General features: G+C 63.0%; 7 protein-coding genes across 7 annotated transcripts; 3 read left to right on the top strand and 4 right to left on the bottom strand.

Moving 5' to 3' along the window:
• Window positions 1-6: 6 nt before the first annotated feature.
• fbxo9 (F-box only protein 9) lies at window positions 7-1,845 on the bottom strand (the record flags this gene model as incomplete). Its single annotated transcript, XM_062770685.1, has 3 exons — window positions 7-126; window positions 167-584; window positions 627-1,845. 3 exons carry the CDS (start codon window positions 1,843-1,845, stop codon window positions 99-101), a joined length of 1,665 nt encoding a protein of 554 aa, XP_062626669.1. The 3' UTR covers window positions 7-98.
• Window positions 1,846-2,103: 258 nt separating this feature from the next.
• NUT2 (Mediator of RNA polymerase II transcription subunit 10) lies at window positions 2,104-3,147 on the top strand. Its single transcript, XM_062770684.1, has 4 exons — window positions 2,104-2,370; window positions 2,418-2,498; window positions 2,547-2,649; window positions 2,722-3,147. Exons 1-4 carry the CDS (start codon window positions 2,162-2,164, stop codon window positions 2,995-2,997), a joined length of 669 nt encoding a protein of 222 aa, XP_062626668.1. The 5' UTR covers window positions 2,104-2,161; the 3' UTR covers window positions 2,998-3,147.
• Window positions 3,148-3,182: 35 nt separating this feature from the next.
• LOC62_03G004160 (uncharacterized protein) lies at window positions 3,183-4,080 on the bottom strand. Its single transcript, XM_062770683.1, has 6 exons — window positions 3,913-4,080; window positions 3,784-3,859; window positions 3,649-3,749; window positions 3,580-3,596; window positions 3,402-3,521; window positions 3,183-3,364 (listed from the first exon to the last, which is right to left on the bottom strand). The coding sequence occupies exons 1-6, from the start codon at window positions 3,984-3,986 to the stop codon at window positions 3,252-3,254; spliced, it is 501 nt and encodes a 166-aa protein (XP_062626667.1). The 5' UTR covers window positions 3,987-4,080; the 3' UTR covers window positions 3,183-3,251.
• A 558-nt stretch (window positions 4,081-4,638) lies between these two features.
• Window positions 4,639-7,365, bottom strand: LOC62_03G004159 (uncharacterized protein; the record flags this gene model as incomplete). Its single annotated transcript, XM_062770682.1, has 6 exons — window positions 4,639-5,591; window positions 5,636-5,950; window positions 5,987-6,008; window positions 6,051-6,193; window positions 6,228-6,683; window positions 7,359-7,365. 6 exons carry the CDS (start codon window positions 7,363-7,365, stop codon window positions 4,639-4,641), a joined length of 1,896 nt encoding a protein of 631 aa, XP_062626666.1.
• A 1,169-nt stretch (window positions 7,366-8,534) lies between these two features.
• ADH6_0 (NADP-dependent alcohol dehydrogenase 6) lies at window positions 8,535-9,659 on the top strand (the record flags this gene model as incomplete). The annotated part of the gene is made up of 2 exons (XM_062770681.1): window positions 8,535-8,687; window positions 8,742-9,659. 2 exons carry the CDS (start codon window positions 8,535-8,537, stop codon window positions 9,657-9,659), a joined length of 1,071 nt encoding a protein of 356 aa, XP_062626665.1.
• A 442-nt stretch (window positions 9,660-10,101) lies between these two features.
• Window positions 10,102-10,844, top strand: LOC62_03G004157 (uncharacterized protein). The gene is made up of 2 exons (XM_062770680.1): window positions 10,102-10,719; window positions 10,785-10,844. The coding sequence occupies exon 1, from the start codon at window positions 10,111-10,113 to the stop codon at window positions 10,717-10,719; it is 609 nt and encodes a 202-aa protein (XP_062626664.1). The 5' UTR covers window positions 10,102-10,110; the 3' UTR covers window positions 10,785-10,844.
• Window positions 10,845-10,894: 50 nt separating this feature from the next.
• Window positions 10,895-15,442, bottom strand: MYO1 (Myosin-1). Its single transcript, XM_062770679.1, has 10 exons — window positions 15,291-15,442; window positions 15,094-15,171; window positions 14,922-15,050; window positions 14,832-14,874; window positions 14,379-14,782; window positions 14,241-14,325; window positions 14,090-14,193; window positions 13,811-14,045; window positions 13,084-13,772; window positions 10,895-13,045 (listed from the first exon to the last, which is right to left on the bottom strand). The coding sequence occupies exons 1-10, from the start codon at window positions 15,291-15,293 to the stop codon at window positions 10,970-10,972; spliced, it is 3,846 nt and encodes a 1,281-aa protein (XP_062626663.1). The 5' UTR covers window positions 15,294-15,442; the 3' UTR covers window positions 10,895-10,969.
• Window positions 15,443-15,686: the final 244 nt, after the last annotated feature.

Genomic DNA, 15,686 nt, shown 5'->3' with positions numbered 1-15,686 from the left:
CGTCCGTTTTATGCTGTAGCATGTGTGATGATGATGCAGACCAATGATATGAGATGATAGTCAAGGAGAACGAAAATGTCTGGAGAGGTAGCGCCACGCTAGAACTGGGGGCTGTACGACTTGACCCTAGGCAATGTCAGCAACGGCGGCCCCCAACGACACTCACTTGGAGAAGTAGAATGGCTTCTGGTGACGAAGGCTCAAGCCCAGCGTCTCCCCAGTGGCGAGGTTGATGCTCGAGTAGGTACTCAAGTCGAGCTTGTTCCAACGCCCTCGGCCCGTCTCGCGCAGCGCAAGGTCCATCTCAAACTCGTACTTGGGGTTGTCGACGCCGGGTTCCAGCAGCTCGGAGATGACGATGCGCGCGCGCTTGCGCTTGTTGCCCGTCGCGGCGTGTCCTTGCGCCTGCCCTTCATCGTCGTTGCTCGGGTCGTCGGAGCGCACCAGTCGCCACCGGCCAAAGTGCAGCCCCTTGCCGCGGAGGTTGGGCCGCAGGGTGGGCACGACGTCGGACGGGTGGTCGGTGGTGAGGAACGAGATGACCTGGCCGTCGGGGTAGAAGCGCAGGAAGCGGTGGTACGTGACTGGGGATGGTTAGCCGACTAACTCCACCTCTCACGACTCACTCATATGCGTGATCGCGACCCACTGCTCGCCTGCACCAGGACGGATGTAGTGGCACACGGAGATGTAGCACCCGTCCATCCTGATACGCTCCTCCTCGACGAGCGCGGTGCGCCACTCGCCGCGGTGGCGGCGCGCGAGCTCGCGCGCGGCGAGGCCGTGCGGAACCATCGACGGCGAGCGGTAGATGCCCTCTGCGAGGCGCTTCCACTTGCCCGCGGCGGCGGTGAGCGCGCGTGCACGCCAGCAGGTGAGTGCGAAGCGCTCGATCGTCGCCACGTCGAGGTGCGCAAAGATGGGCTCGAGCAGCTCGGCGGGCAGCTTGGCGATCGGAATGGGCAGCTCCTCATCCTCTGGCAGGAAGGCGTCGTGCGCCTCGTCGAGCGCGCTGAAGAGCGCCGAGAGGCGCGACGCGCCCGCCAGCCGCGCCTTTGCCGCCCGCTCATAGTCTGGCGCAGTCTGGATATGCCGCGTAAAGTCGTACGGCTCCTCCTCGGGCGCGGAGGGGTCAACGACGTCGGCGGACGTCAGCTGCTCCTCGACCTCGGCAGCTGCCGCCTCCTGCACCTCGGCGGCCTGGCGCGCCGCGACGCGCGCGTACAGCCTGTCGACGTTGTCGTCGAGCTTGAACGCGTGCCGGTACAGCTTGAGCGCCTCGTTCAGCTGGCCGCTCTGCTCGCGCTCCACGGCGCGCGCATACACCTCGACCGCGGCGTCCTTGTCCTTTGTGACCTGCGGCGCGCGGAACGGGATCTTGGCGGCCGCGGTCGTCCCGCCGAGCGTGTGCACCTGCCGCGAGGGGCCGGCGGGGACGGTGTGGTGCGCGTACAGCCCGATGCCGGCGTACCCCGCCTTCGTGGGCGAGCGGGGCGCAGGCAGCGTGAGCTTGGTCGGGGACGAGCCGAGGGCGGGCGCCTGCGTCGGTGACTTGTGCGAGCCGGCGCTGTCGCGCGATCGCACGCGGTCGAGGCTGGCGCGAGATGGTTTGTCAGCCGGCACGGCGGCGGCGGCGGCGGCGGGCGCGGGGGTGGAGACGGCGACGGCGTCGTCTGTAGGTTTGGCCGTGCCGGCCTTGCGCCCCTGCACTTCCTGTCGCCATTCGCGGCGGAAGCGCTCGAGCTCGTCGTCGTTGGCTGTCGTTTCTGGCGGGCGCGCGCCGTCGTCGAGGGAGAGAGCGGCAAGCGCCTTGGTCGGCGAGAGCGTCGTTGTCGTCGAGGTCATGTTTGGTGGTGCGGCGCGCTGCATGTGCGCTAGGGGTGGAGAAATTCGGTCTTGGATAAGAAGAGACTTGCAGTTGCGTCGAGGTTGATATCGGCTGTGCGATGGCGAATGGTCACGATTGATCAGCCTTGTCGCTGGGACTTTTGGGCCTCCACTTGGGTGGGAGGGTGTGGACAGTGACAGTGCCCTCCACTTTTGGGAACTGGTGGTCAACCGAACAACAGGACGCTCCTCGCTCTTCGCATTCCACTTCCCGCACTTTCAGCAACTCTTTTGTGTGCATTCTCTTCAACCCATCCGCATCAACGCACACACCATGTCCCTCCCGTCACCAGCACCTTCCCCGTACCCCGGCGCGCAGGCCAACGGGACCGGCAACACCGCGGCCCAGCAACCAACCGACCAGGCGCGCCTCCGCGCCGAGATCGAGAGCCAGCTCCTCCGCCTCAGCCAGGACCTGTACGAGATGGAAGTTTGCGCTGGCGATGTCAGCCAGAACATGGAGAACGCCGTGCCGGAATTATTGTGCGTGGATGGCGCGGCAGGAGCGAGCAGTGCAGCTGACGGCGCAGGGAAAAAGTCAACAAGGGGTTCATCAACCTCCAGTCTATGAGCGCGCAGCTCACGGACTCGGTCCCACGGACCATTGTCGAGTGCGTAGTGTGCTATATGTCCTTGCTCCAGTGATACTGACTCCTCAGCCACGTCGATCGGTACAAGAACCCGCACCAGTACACCAAGACGGCGCTGAGTCGCGCGACCGGCGAGAACCAGTACGCGCTGGGTCGAGTTCTTGGCTTGGAGGTGAGCCCGTGGGGGCTGCGTTGTTCGCAGTGCTGCAGCCGCATCCTATACCACAATGCTAACACCTTGCAGTCATTCCGCCGCCAGCTGTCCGACGCCGTCACCGACGCGTTCCCCGGCATTCCTCTGCCCGAACGGCGGCACCAGCCGCTCCCGTCGTCCGACCTCGCCAACGGCGACGACAGCTTTGACCAGAAGCCGCACGCGTCGAACGGCAACGGCGACGTGGTGATGAACGAGCTCGAGGAGAAGATGGTCGAGGACGAGCACAACCACATTGTGCCGCATGCTGGGCCCGAGCCGACGGGCGCAGAGCCCCGCGACGGCATGGACGGCATCGGGTACTAGGCGAGACCATGTGGCGCAGAGTACTGCGTTGATTCGGCCCGACCTGACTCTTGACCGGCTGGTACCCCCAAGCATCCACCACTACCATTCCCAGCACAAATGATACCCCCAGTGTGCGACCATGTGCACTTTGTACCACCATGCAAGCGTAGCGAGTAGCTTTGGGCTGGCGGCAGCGGAACCCGGGCTCACAACTGTAACATTCATTCTTTTCTTCTTCTTCTTCTTCTTCAGATACAAGTCCACATCACAGGCTAAGGCGCCGCAGCGGCCAGCGGCTGGAAGTAGTAAGCCGACTTCCAGAACAGGTTGAGGCAGGCGCCAATGCCGGTCAACCACGACACGGTGCGAGCAAGGCCAAGGGCGTCTAGAGTCAGCGCCACCTTCCCGCCTGGCGAACTCACTGTTCGTGCCGAAGATGTACAGGTAGTTGAAGACGACGCGCGAGCCGATGTACACGGCCGCGGCGGTGTTGAGCGTGTCGATGTCGAGGCGGGCCGCATTGCCAGCGACGACGGCGGCAGCTGGGGCGGGTGTAAGCGGGCGCGGGTGCGAAGGCAGTGCCACCGGCTCTGCACTTACCGAAGAACGGAAGGCCACTGGGGCCGTCAGCACCCCGCCCGCACCAGCACAAGCACACAGCCAACTCACAGGAAGCCGTTGTCGTTCGCGGCCTCAGCGCGGAGGTACCGGTCCTGGTCGGCAGGCGACAGGCCCGACTGGTGGATGTTGGCGCGCGAGTTCTTGGGGTTCTGGGGGTGAGCTGGGCTCCCGTCGTTAGCTTACGGAGAAGTCGAAGCCCTCGGCGCTGGGCGCGTGCTTGAAGTTGAGCAGGCAGACCGCGTAGAGGTGGGGCGCGAAGCTGGGCGAGGTGAGCGCGCCATCGGGCCGGTAGCCGCGCCCCGGGCCACTTACGCCAGGCCGAACGCCGCGGGGACGGCGAAGAGCGAGTAGTTGGTCGACGAGCTGAGGCCGAGGATGTGGGCCATTGTGCTTGCTTTGCTAGACGGTATGGAGTGAGTGCAGGGGTGCGATGAAGCGAAGCGAAGACGAGTTGTTGTCTGTCCAGTTGTCCAGCCCCACGTCATGCGCATGTCGGTAACTACAGGACAGCAGGAGCCACCCTGGGTTGCGGCCTGCCGATGTGGGGACATGGGGATGACGACAACCCACGTGGCGGCGGGTGACACCCGAGAGAGCACTGCGAGGTGTTTGGCACAGGTCGCCCAGTTCGGCGGGCTGCATGTTGTATGCATACTTGCGTACCTGCCTCTTTGGATAGCATAGGGAGGTGAGGAGGGGTTGGCATCATAGGACACCGATGAGAAATGGATAAGTTGATCCGTGGCTCTCCGAGGCGTCACGAGCACGGCGTTTCAGCCACACCTGTAGATCATGGTCCAACCCAGCCATCCGCAGCAGCCAGTCACAACAGGTCACAACTGGCCCATGCAGGACCACAGCTACAGCGGGCTTACATACAGCCACCCTTCGGCGCCGCCCCGCCGTTTGTGCTTGATAAGATGGCGGTGCGAGTCGCGTGTGCCGCGCGCGGCACAGCGGCAGAGTGCCGTGTGGCGGTGCTCTAGTTTTCCGGTGACATTGGCTCACCCGCGCTATTGCTACATGCACTACGCTCCACTATCGAGTGTCCGAGTGTCCAAACCCCTCTGCGACCGGCCGGCCCGTCCGCGGGTCGACCAGCCCGAGCATCCCATAGCTCCACAGCCTGAACGCATTCCCCTCCGGCGCAGATGGGTTGAGGGTGGCAAGGTCGCCGATTGTAAACTTGCCCTCTGTCGCGTTCCACACGGGGACCCACATCTCATTGTACAGCACAGGCGCTGATCCAGCGATCGAGTCCCACAGGCGCGTCTGGGCCTGTTCTAGCGCCGCGACGAGCTTCTTATCCCTGCACCACGGCGCCCAAGGGGCCGCCCTGCGCAGCGGCGTGCGGTTGTTGGACGGGGCGCACGCGGCGAGCTGGCGCGCGACACCGGCCGCCATCAGCGCCTGCTGGAACCCCCAGACCACTGCCCCGTGTGGCGCGCGGTTGGTGAACTCTGCCCTTTTGGTCTTGTTCCCGTCGTATGCGGCGTTGGCGACCACCATGCCGACGTTGGTGAGCAGCCCGCGCGGGTACGGTTGTAGCGCACGCGCCGTGCCGCGGATGAGCTCGGCCGGAACGTGGGTGCTGTACAGTAGAGGGAAGGCAATATCTGAGTGGAGAATGTGCCCCTTTCTGTCGTGTTCCGATACGAGCGAGTAGAAGCCCCTTGAATATCCCTCGGTCACGACCTGATCGGGGTCGTTCCACCCCGCCCCTGGGGTGCCGGTGGCATTGAGCGAGCCCGCGCCGTACAGTAGTGAAGTGGACAGGCCAAGTTCGTCGATGTAGTCCTTGAGCAGGGCCTCGCACTCGCACTCGCCCTCTGTGAGACTCACCGCCTGGAACGTCTCCGGGCAATAGGACTCATACTTGCTGGCAATACTGTCCGCCCTTGACAGGGCATAGATAGTTCCGTTCCCGGTACCGATAAGACCGTCGTTGATGAGGCACTGGATCGCGCGCACCGACGCGGGGATCATCCCAGCTGACATGTCAGTCCTTCCGCCAGCGGAGCCGGCATTTACCGACCGTTCACGTCAAAGAACCATCGCGCGTGCCCGTTCCCGGCCGGTGAGTCGCGCCAGTTGCCGCCGTCAAAGTACCCGTTCATGTTGTGCGCCTGAGTCTTGATGTGGTAGTTGAACACGTGGCGCATGACCATCGAGGCGTGTTTGGTGACGATGTCGCTGTACGTCCCTGCCCCTGACGAGTGGTTGCGGGCCAGGAAGGCCGCTGCTCGGGCCGTTCCGGCTGTGTCAAAGTAGTCGGCGAGGACGGGAAGAAGGAGGAAGTGAGTGTCGGACACATCGTAGTTGCATCTCGACTGGCTGTTGTTCTGGAGTTCTGGCCGTCAGTCGGGGGGTCTTGTGCCACACTCACTGTATGACGCATAGTCGCCCACCTGGCACCACTCAGTCAGCAGAGTACGTCTTAGCTCACTTACCAGCTCCTCGTGGCACACCATGCTGCGGTCGTCCCCGTCCGCCTGGAAGCGCTCAATCACCGCCGTGAGGATGATCTCAATGGCGTGTGGCGAGAGAACAGGCATGAGGAGCTTGAGCGCGATGAGGGTATCCCTGCCCATGTCTGCATGTTAGCATGGCACAGGTAGCTCTCGTACAGGTGAGGTAGCGCCACCCGCCGCCGAGGGAGACGGAATCGTAGGTCAGGAAGGAGAGCTGGGCCGTGATCGCCGTAGCGTTGTCCCGAATCGCCTCGAGCACGCGGCGGCGGACGGGGCTGTCGGAGGACGAGGGCTGGGCCAAAACCTCGGCGGGGCTAAGGCCAACCATTTGCGGGGACGACGAGTTGAAGGTCGCGGTGAAGCGGATCCGCGCCGGGCCCCACTTGTTCCAGCGCGCCACGCGAATGGAGGGAAGTGTGTCCTCCGCCGCTTGTGCCACTTTGAAAACCGCGTTGTGCGCCGCTTCGAAGTGGAGCCACTGCGTCGTGCGGTTGTCGTACCACTGGCGGCCGTACCAGAAGCCGTTCTTGCCGGGGACGTAGAACGGTGCGAAGGCAGAGGACAGGGTATCGGTACCGTCGACATAGTCACGGATGGCGCGCACACCGCCAACTGTGGGTCAGTCGTACCCCGACAAGCACGCACGTAAGGACACGCCGAAGGCGGAAGTCGCCGGAGAAGGCGAGCACGCCCGAGATGCCAGACTGTTGGTCGGCGCCTCGCACGCTCGTGAGGCTGCCCAGGTCGAGGGTGACTGATATCGGGGACTGGCTGGTGAAGGAGGTCAGGAACCCCGCGTTGTCTTGCGGGAAGGCGCCGAGCAGGCGAGGTGGTTGGGTCGAGCCATGCCTGCTGTATCAGTGTTGCCACCCAGCAGTGAGGCTACGCCGAAACGACGAGCTGGACCGCGGTCGTGCTATCGCGGTAGAGGTAGTTGTTGTGCCCGCCATACGGCACCGGCCCGATCCGGAGCTCGGCGCTGTCACTGAACGGCGGCGGCTGCGAGGGAGTGAGGTACGAGGACACCGCGCCGCGCTGTATGAGCAGGGCCAGCAGCGGGACGAGTAGGACTGCTGCGAGCACAATCCTGGGGCCCAGCAGTCGCCGCATGTTGCATGCGGTGTGGTGCTGACATCAGTGGTTAGGAGTCAACTGGCGACGTGGAAGTCGAGTGCAATGAACGAACGGGCTGACGCTGAGTGCCCGTTGTTGTGAAACGCTGCTGTGCTCATGTCCATGACGTCGTGGCGACGGGCTTCGCCGATCAGTCCAGCCTGCCAGCCGCACGGCCCATTGTCTGTGTCGGCGACACTATGCACTTAGAGCAGCGGGAATAGGCTCGAAGGACCGGCGGAAGACTTGTGTCGCTGGTCTGCACGAAGGCACGATTGGCAGCTGAAGTGTTCATGCGCTGCGCCGCTCAGCCGCCACTTACCGCTCTGTGCCGCGGCCAGCAGCAGGGTGGCTGCTAAGCTCTTGCGAGCCAACGATATGTTGTACGCGGTTGACACCTCACTGCGCCTGCAAAGCCAAGCTACATAGTCGGATGGACGGCTGACTCCACGGGATGTAAACCGAGATAACTTGGTAATCAGATTATCGCCCGTCCATGATTGCCCTCCACCCGTCCGCAACGCCACGGTGAGATCAGCGAGCACACTGTGTAGCACCGTGCCAAGGCAGCCAGCGTCCACACGTGCATCAGATCAAGACCAGGCCTGGATCTCTCCCACAAACCGAAACAAGCATCGGTGACGACCCGACCGCGGTGCTTGATAAGCACGATAAGATGGCGGCGCGCGTCGTAATGTGCCGCGCGGGATCGCGGCTGGGCGGATGTGGCAGTGCTGAAAAGTTTTCAGTGGAGCGGGGTGGCGACGTGGCGAGCACTGCTGCTATGATGCAGCGCCGCACCAGGGCCGACATGTGACTCATGCTCCTGATACTTCTGCACCGATCTGCTCTCCGGAGCACTGGCCCGCCCGCGTTCACCGCGCACGAGACGCGGCTGCGCGGTCGGCATCGCGGCATGCGCACGTGTCGCCGTCGGGGTGAGGAAGATTTCGGACGCCGACACTCCCCCTGCCCTCTCCGCCGTCATCGCCGTCATCGACGGCGCAGCGCATGAGCTCATGCACTCGCGCTCCGATGAGTCAGCGCGGTAGTGGACCGCCGGCTCGGTTTACCATTGCGATACTGCGGACGTCACCAGCCAGGGGCGATAAGCGATGGGTGGTGGAGGCTCCTCCACCCTGCGGAATCTCCTCCACTCGTCCGTCCACCGCCGAGTGGCTTCTACGACGACGATGTTGACAAGTTTGAACGCGGCCAGTGAGCAGCGCGGAGAGTATAAAGAGCGGCCATGTAGATCGTTCTCAGACCCATCAGAATCAGTTCCAGCCCCTCGCATCACAACGCATCTCCCAACTCAACTCAACAACTCCAAAACTCCACCTCACCACCATGTCCGCCACCATCCCCGCCCAGTTCACCGGCCAGGCCGCGCTCAAGAAGCAGGACCCCAAGAACTTTGACCTCCACGAGACCAAGTACACTCCCCGCGCGTTCACCGAGGAGGATGTCATCATCAAGATTGACGCGTGCGGTGTTTGTGGCGTAAGTGTTCTCTTTCGCGCCTGTCTAGTTTCGCTCGCTAACACCCACCCCCAGACCGACCTCCACGTCATGACCTGCGGCTGGGGCGAGCACGACCAGTTCCCCGCGATCACTGGCCACGAGATTGTCGGCCACGTCGTCCGCGCGGGCAAGAACTCGACCCACGCCGTCGGCGACCGTGTCGGTGTCGGAGCCCAGGGCGCCTCGTGCGGCGAGTGCGTCAACTGCAAGAACCACGAGGAGCCCTACTGCATCAAGGGCTGGGTCGGCACCTACCAGGGCCCCACCGGCGACGCCGTCCAGCCGTACACCCAGGGCGGCTATGCCGACTACTACCAGGGCCCGGGCCACTTCGCCGTCAAGATCCCCGACGGCATCCCCTCCGAGGTCGCTGCGCCGCTCCTGTGTGCCGGCGTGACCGTCTACGCTCCTCTCTCGTACTACGGCGCCAAGGCTGGAAAGAAGGTCGGCATCATCGGTATCGGCGGCCTGGGCCACCTCGGCGTCCAGTTCGCCAAGGCCCTCGGTGCCGAGGTCTACGCCATCTCCCACTCGGACCGTAAGCGCGCCGACGCGGCCACGCTCGGCGCGACCGGCTTCATCAACACGCACGACGGCGCCGAGAAGGTGCTCGCCGAGCACGCCGCCAGCTTCGACATGATCCTCTCCACCTCGGACCAGGACGACATGCCCCTCAACGACCTGTACCTCCCCCTCCTCAAGGCCCGCGGCCAGTTCATCTCGGTCGGCCTCCCCAACGACGGCCTCCCCCGCATGGGCTGGTCGCTCCTCGGCAAGACCGTCACCGGCAGCCTGATCGGCTCGCCCAAGGAGATCGAGGACATGTTCAAGCTCGCTGTCGAGAGCAACATCCGCCCCTGGATCGAGACCCGCCCCATGTCCGAGGCGACCCAGACCGTCAACGACATGTACGCCGGCAAGGCCAAGTTCCGCTACGTCCTCGTCAACTAGACTAGGCGAGAGTAGTAGCTAGATTAGACCCTGATAGACATGTATCTGTGACATTTACTGTGGTGGTGCGAGGGTGGTATTGGGACTAATGTTGAGCCGGGGCTGGGTGCCGGAGCTCAGACAAAGGCGAGGTCGTGAACACGCCGACGCACATTGCACCGAGACATGCATCATCCACACGCTGCTGAGAAATAGTTCTGCCTCGTCTTATTCAGCTACGTGCTGGATCCCAGTATCCCCGATCGCCTATGCATAGTCACCAGCTCGGCTCTCCGTGCATCCAGCTCGTATCCCACACCCACCGCCACACTCGGCACAATCTGCCCCCGTCGAAACCCGCCACGCGCAGCACACGTGGCGACCCTGAGGCCCCCGAGATCGCGAGATTTCCGATCTCGACTTCTTTGCCAAGTGACCTCGAGTTACTTCATACCACCCTCCCCACCACACCATGCTCGCCACGACATCACGCCGCGCCGCGCTCGCGCCCACGATGGTGCGCCAGGCCGCCTCCTCCTGGGCAGGCGACCAGAAGGCCAAGGGCAACCCACACGACGCTGCGCCGACCGACTCGCGCCTCGACGTCCTCCGCGAGGTGCTCTACCCGGGCAACTCGGCTGCTCCCGGCTCCGCAAGCCCAGTGGGCGCACGGCACGGCAACCACCTCGCGCGTATCGAGGCGGTGCTCCCCAGCCACGAGGCGCACGAGACGATCGAGCGCGCGTACCAGCTCCTCAGGCGGCGCGAGACCGAGGCCCGCAAGCGCGCCCTCGAGGCAAAGTTTGCCAGCTTGACTGCTGCGTGCGACGAGCTCGACGCCGTCACCAAGGCCGGCGGCGTCAACCGCCAGGTGTACGACTCGGCCATGGTCCGCATCTCGCAGGCCTCGGCCGCGTACGCCGCCGCCGCGCAGGGCATCGCACAGGGCAAGCGCAAGACTGCCGAGTCCGTCTTCATCGAGAACCGCGTCCCCGGCCTCATCCCTCGCGAGGCTTGGGTCCCGACAGAGACGCGCGGCAAGGCGTGGAACTACGAGTGGGAGAGGCCGTCGAACGCATAGGTGAGTAGTTGGGTGGTGCGGGGAGGTGTGATGCTGCTCTTTCGGTGACGAGGCTGACTTCCCAGTCTCGCAAACCAAAACTCAACCCTGTTCCGTACACCACACCCGCATGCATTCATACCCACTGCCCCATGGCCATACCCAGTCCGCCGCAATCCGTCAATTCGTGCATCGCCATACTAGATACTCGTACAAGGCCAAGTTCCTTTACTTAATAATCTATCTTCAGGAGCGTAACAGTCGTGTCGCTCTACTGCTGCTGCGCAGCCCGCTTGCGTAGAGCAGCAGCAAGGTCCAGCTGGCCGCCAGCAGCAGCAGGGCGATTGACCTGCCCGGGGCCGCTAGATGCCGCCGCCGCTGGTGCCCGGTTGACGGCGGGGACAGGAGGCTTGCCGCCTACCGCCGGCTTCGCTCCGGGCTTGGGAGGGATGACGGGCTTGGCCTTGAGCGCGGGTGGTGCGCCGCGGCCTCCGATCGCTGACGTGGGGCGCGAGCCGCCTGGCGAAGACCCAGGCGTCGACGCCCCGCTGCCGTTTGTGCGACCGTTGAGCGCGGCCGCGAGGCCAGCGATGCCGCCGGCCGCTGCGGGTGCGACGGGCGCGGCAGGCGGCGCGGGGATGGAGCGCTTGGCCACTGGGGGCGGAGGAGGAGGGGCAGCAGGCTGCTCGATGAGCTTGAGGTAGTTGGATGGAGCCCAACCCTCCTGCCCATTCTTGACAACCATCCACCATCCGTTGTCGTCCTTCTCCTTGACCTCGACCTCGTCGCCCTTGACAAGGGACATCTCGCCGTCCTGACCCTGGAAGGCGTACAGCGCCTTGTACAGCTCCTTTGGTGGAGCAGCCGGCGCGGCGGGAGGTGGAGGCGGAGGGGGCGGGGGTGGAGGTGCACCGCGTCCTCCAGAGGCGGGAGGTGGCACAGCGCGGGCAGCGCCTGCGGCAGGAGGAACTGCTCTGCCGCCACCGAGTGCAGCGACCAGGTTGGCAGGAGGAGCAGCTCGACCAGTCGATACAGGAGCTGCCACCGCCGCAGGAGCAGCAGCAGGGATACCGTCGGGAGCCGAGGGCTTGGTAGCACCAGGGAGCTGGCGAGCCACAGGGCGGTTCGCAGACCGTCCAGCGTAGGCCGCCGGGGCGGCCTTAGGCGCCTTCTTGGCCTTGGGCTTGCGCGGCGGCATGGGGTTGGAGACGCTGTTGGGGGCCTCACCCTGGCCAACAGTGATGGTGTGGCTCTTGTAGACCGCGTCGCCAACTCCACCACCCTTGACGGCCTTGATCGACGCCTTCTTGTCCTTCTTCTTGGCGTACTCGATCGTAGGGCCAATGTTGACAGAAAGGTTGCCACCAACCTCCGTGAGGATGACGCATGTGAGCTCAGTCTTGAACGCGCAGGTCATGACCGGGTCGCCCTCCTCGCACGGGTTGACGTTGAGGATGATGAAGTCATCCCGCAGATTGGTCATCGAGATGGCGCGGATCGTCGAGAGAGGGATCTTGCGCTCAAGGGTGGTCGAAACGCGGCCGTCCTTGGCAGCCGAGACAACAATGTAAAACGCCTTGTCCGTGACGATGAAGAAGCGCGGGCTGAGCTTACTCGAGCGACCGAGCTTGGAAACGAGGATCTCACCACGCGAGCTGAAGCCTACAGTCTCAGCCGCGCTGATGCCGGCGGCACCGCGCAGGAGCTCGCCCTGAGGCGAACGGCCACCAACGTCGAGGTAGTCGCCCATGAACTTGCGCATGCCGAGGAGCGAGAACCTGCGGCGCTCCTTCCTTCCAGCGAGCACCTGGTGGCCGTAGTCGCGCTTGGCCGCAAACACAAGGTTGTCCTTCTGACCACGCCAGAAACGCTGGATCTTGGTCGCAGCCTCGTGCTTGCGACGGACGTACGCACGCCATGCGCGCTGAATCCTGCTGGCCATGGTGTGCCAGTAGCGATCACGCTCGCCCTCAAGGTAGAAGAGGGTCTCGGGGTTCTTGATGAACGCCTTGGTAACACCCATCTGCCACTCGTCCTTGGCAATCTTGGCGTCGGTGAGAATGCGCTCACAGCCCGACCTCGCGTCGCCGTCCCAGATGTAGTCACCTGCGTACGATGTGCTCGGCGAGAGGAGGTAGAATCGCTCCACCATCTTCTGGAAGTCCGCACGGTACGCGAAACCAGCACGACGGACACGAATGTTCTCCTGCAGACCAAGGTACTTGATCTGGTGGAGAATGGCCTTGTCGTCATACTCGGTGGGCGACCGGTTCTGGTTCGGCTTGATGGTACGGATATAGTGGGGCTGGCACTGCTTGAGGTTGGTAACAAGCTCGTTGGCCGATTGCTGTGAATGTCAGGTGATGTCGTGTACTTGGCACCTACCCTGATCTTGTCACCAGCAGTTGGGGGACGCTTCTTCGAGTCGTGGTCAACCTTGTCGGGGAAGAGAGTGTGAAGGAAGGGGTCCTTGGCGCCCTCAATGAGGGTCAGGATGTCCTTGCTGAGCGTGTCCTTGTTCTTGTCGGTCATGCCAGGAACGTTGTAGAGCACGTCGCCGGCGTAGTGCTTGATCAAGAACTTGTTGCCACGGGGCTCAAAGTTGGGGTTGGACGACAGCATGTTGGAGCGCTGCATGAATGCATTGTCGGCAGCCGAGGGGTCGGCGTGGGCAGTGGCAGTGGCATCGTTCAAGGTGGAGAAGATACCGGCAGGACGCTTGCCCTCGATAAGGTCACACACGACGGCATTGTCGAAGAACTTGATGGGCGTCCACTTGATCTGCTCGCGAACGTACTCCTCCTGCTCGGCCTTGAGCGTCAATTCGATAAAGATCTGCTGGAGCTTCTCGTTGACGTAGTTGATGCAGAGCTGCTCAAAGCTGTTGTCCTGGAAGATTTCGAAACCGTAGATATCAAGGACACCAATGACGTAGGAGTGCCGGGACTGGGGCTTCATCGACACGTTGACGCGGCCGACAATCCACTCGAAGAGGTTGTTGTAAAGAGCCTTGGCGAGAGCGTCACGACCAGACGAGGCTTGTGGGACGTTCTGGGGAACCTCGTATACGGATCCTGGCTGTCAGCTCTGTCCCATGGCGTTTCTAGCTCACCTCGACGACCGCCGCGCTGAGTCTCCATGATGCGGGTGAGGAGCGCCTTCGAGACGGTGGCCGAGTCGGTGTTCATGAGGTAGGCGACGAAGTCGACGACGCCGGGGTCGACGATCGTAGCGTTGCCGTCGTCGCCCTCGACAAACTCGACGTTACCGATCCAGAGGATTGTGGCGAGGACGCGGAAGATGGAGTTTTGCTCGTCGGGGGTAAGACCGATGATGTCCATGGCACGCTGGAGTGTCAGCTGGGCTCCGGTCACCGGGATGAGCTACTCACCAGGGTCTCCCTAAAGTCGGCGACATCGTCGATGCTCGCAACGTCCTGACATCCACTCTTCTTGGTGTAGGCGTACGCGTCAGGGCCTTGCAGGCCAAACTCCTCTGGGACAGAGTTAGCGCAGTCCGCAGCCCCTCCCATGCCTACTCACCTCGCTGCTGGGCACTAGCGCCCTTGGTGAACTGGTAGAAGATGTGGAAGTCGCGCTCGTTCTTAATCTGGCCGACGACACGGTTCTGGCGGAGCGTCAGCAGAGCTCAACCACCACCACAGGCTTCACCCTACTAACCTTTTCCAAGAGATAGTTTGTGATCTGGGCACCGACGGGCTGGCCGAGGTCGTTGAACATGATCTCGAGGTACTTTCCGTGTCGACTAGAGTTGTCGTTCCTCAGCGTTTTCGCGCATCCGAAACTTTCGAGAAGGGGGTTGGTAGCCAGCACCATCTCCTTGATGCCCTCGATACCCGACCCGCTCTCGGTACCGCTCACAGCGGCGATGTACTGCATGATGCGCTTGGCGGCCTCGGTCTTGCCGGCACCCGACTCGCCCGAGATGATCACACACTGGTTCTCCTTCTCGGTCGTCATCTTGTAATAGGCTGCCTCGGCAATGGCGAAGACGTGGGGTGGCATCTCGAGGCGGTTCTTGCCGCGGTACGTGTTGAGGATGGCCTCGGTGTAGATGCCGAGGTCTGAGAGCGTCAGCCATGAGTTCTGATATTGATGAGAGGTCCAACTCACCTCGGAAGGGGTTGACCGAGATAAGCACATGTGCGATGTAGGTCTTGGAGCTGGTCAGTCTTGCCCTCCGACCCTCCGCAGTACACCCACATAGATCTCCTGGTTCTGAAACCGCGCCTTGAGGTTCTCATTGATAGACTCGTTTGTGATCGTACTCAGCAGCGTCATATCCTGCACGCCCGCCGTCTTCTTCTTCTGAAAGCCTTCCGACCAGTCGGCCTGAAGAGATGGTGAGCGCGAGTGTGATGCCGCTACGACCTACCTTGGCGACCTTGGAGGGCTTTGACACGCCGCTGCTCGAAAGCAGGCCGCCGACCTTTTTGCCCTTCTTCCCCACCGCCTGTAGATTGGATGTCAGCGTGTGTGCGATTGGGGTGGGGGAGGAGGAGGAGGTGGTGGTCTGTGGCTGTGCGCCTGCGGGCGTGCCGAGTTGTAACAACAGGGAGGGCCACGACGTACCATTGTTGCGCAATCTGGCCTGTAGAGTGACTAGTGAGGGGGGGGATCAAGAGAAGGACAGAAGGGGGTGCTTGTGGGGTGTAGACGTGTCCGCTGGGTTTTATCTTTAGTGTGATGGTAAAAGAAGGTGCGGCACGTCGTCGTCAATGTTGGCTGCTTGCACAGTGTGGGGTCCGAGGAAGGACGAAACGAAGGTGGTCGTCATCGTCCCTGTCATGGTGGGACTGGCACAGCCAGACAGGCTGACAGTGTGCGGTGCAGTTGCGCGCACCACTGCGGGCCCGCGGGCGTGCGGTGCCTTGCCTTGCTCACTCACCTTGCCTCCTGGCTGGCTGGTTGGCAGTAACGGAAGCAAATTGAGCACCACCCAGTCAAGTCACGGCCACCCATTGTCAA

Source organism: Vanrija pseudolonga, chromosome 3 (assembly GCF_020906515.1).
Source record: "Vanrija pseudolonga chromosome 3, complete sequence".
Classification (NCBI taxonomy): Eukaryota; Fungi; Basidiomycota; class Tremellomycetes; order Trichosporonales; family Trichosporonaceae; genus Vanrija; species Vanrija pseudolonga.
The sequence above is the reverse complement of the archived record's forward strand: the minus strand, read 5'-3'. Positions and strand labels throughout refer to the sequence as shown.

Coding starts and splice junctions, on each gene's coding strand:
- NUT2 (XM_062770684.1), top strand. CDS start 2,162: ATGTCCCTCCCGTCACCAGCACCTTCCCCGTACCCCGGCGCGCAGGCC. Junction 2,371..2,417: donor AACGCCGTGCCGGAATTATT/GTGCGTGGATGG, acceptor CTGACGGCGCAG/GGAAAAAGTCAACAAGGGGT. Junction 2,650..2,721: donor GTCGAGTTCTTGGCTTGGAG/GTGAGCCCGTGG, acceptor AACACCTTGCAG/TCATTCCGCCGCCAGCTGTC.
- LOC62_03G004160 (XM_062770683.1), bottom strand. CDS start 3,986: ATGGCCCACATCCTCGGCCTCAGCTCGTCGACCAACTACTCGCTCTTC. Junction 3,860..3,912: donor CCCGCGGCGTTCGGCCTGGC/GTAAGTGGCCCG, acceptor CACCTCGCCCAG/CTTCGCGCCCCACCTCTACG. Junction 3,365..3,401: donor GTACATCTTCGGCACGAACA/GTGAGTTCGCCA, acceptor CGCTGACTCTAG/ACGCCCTTGGCCTTGCTCGC.
- LOC62_03G004157 (XM_062770680.1), top strand. CDS start 10,111: ATGCTCGCCACGACATCACGCCGCGCCGCGCTCGCGCCCACGATGGTG.
- MYO1 (XM_062770679.1), bottom strand. Junction 14,194..14,240: donor CGCTAGTGCCCAGCAGCGAG/GTGAGTAGGCAT, acceptor ACTCTGTCCCAG/AGGAGTTTGGCCTGCAAGGC. Junction 13,046..13,083: donor CTGCTGGTGACAAGATCAGG/GTAGGTGCCAAG, acceptor TGACATTCACAG/CAATCGGCCAACGAGCTTGT.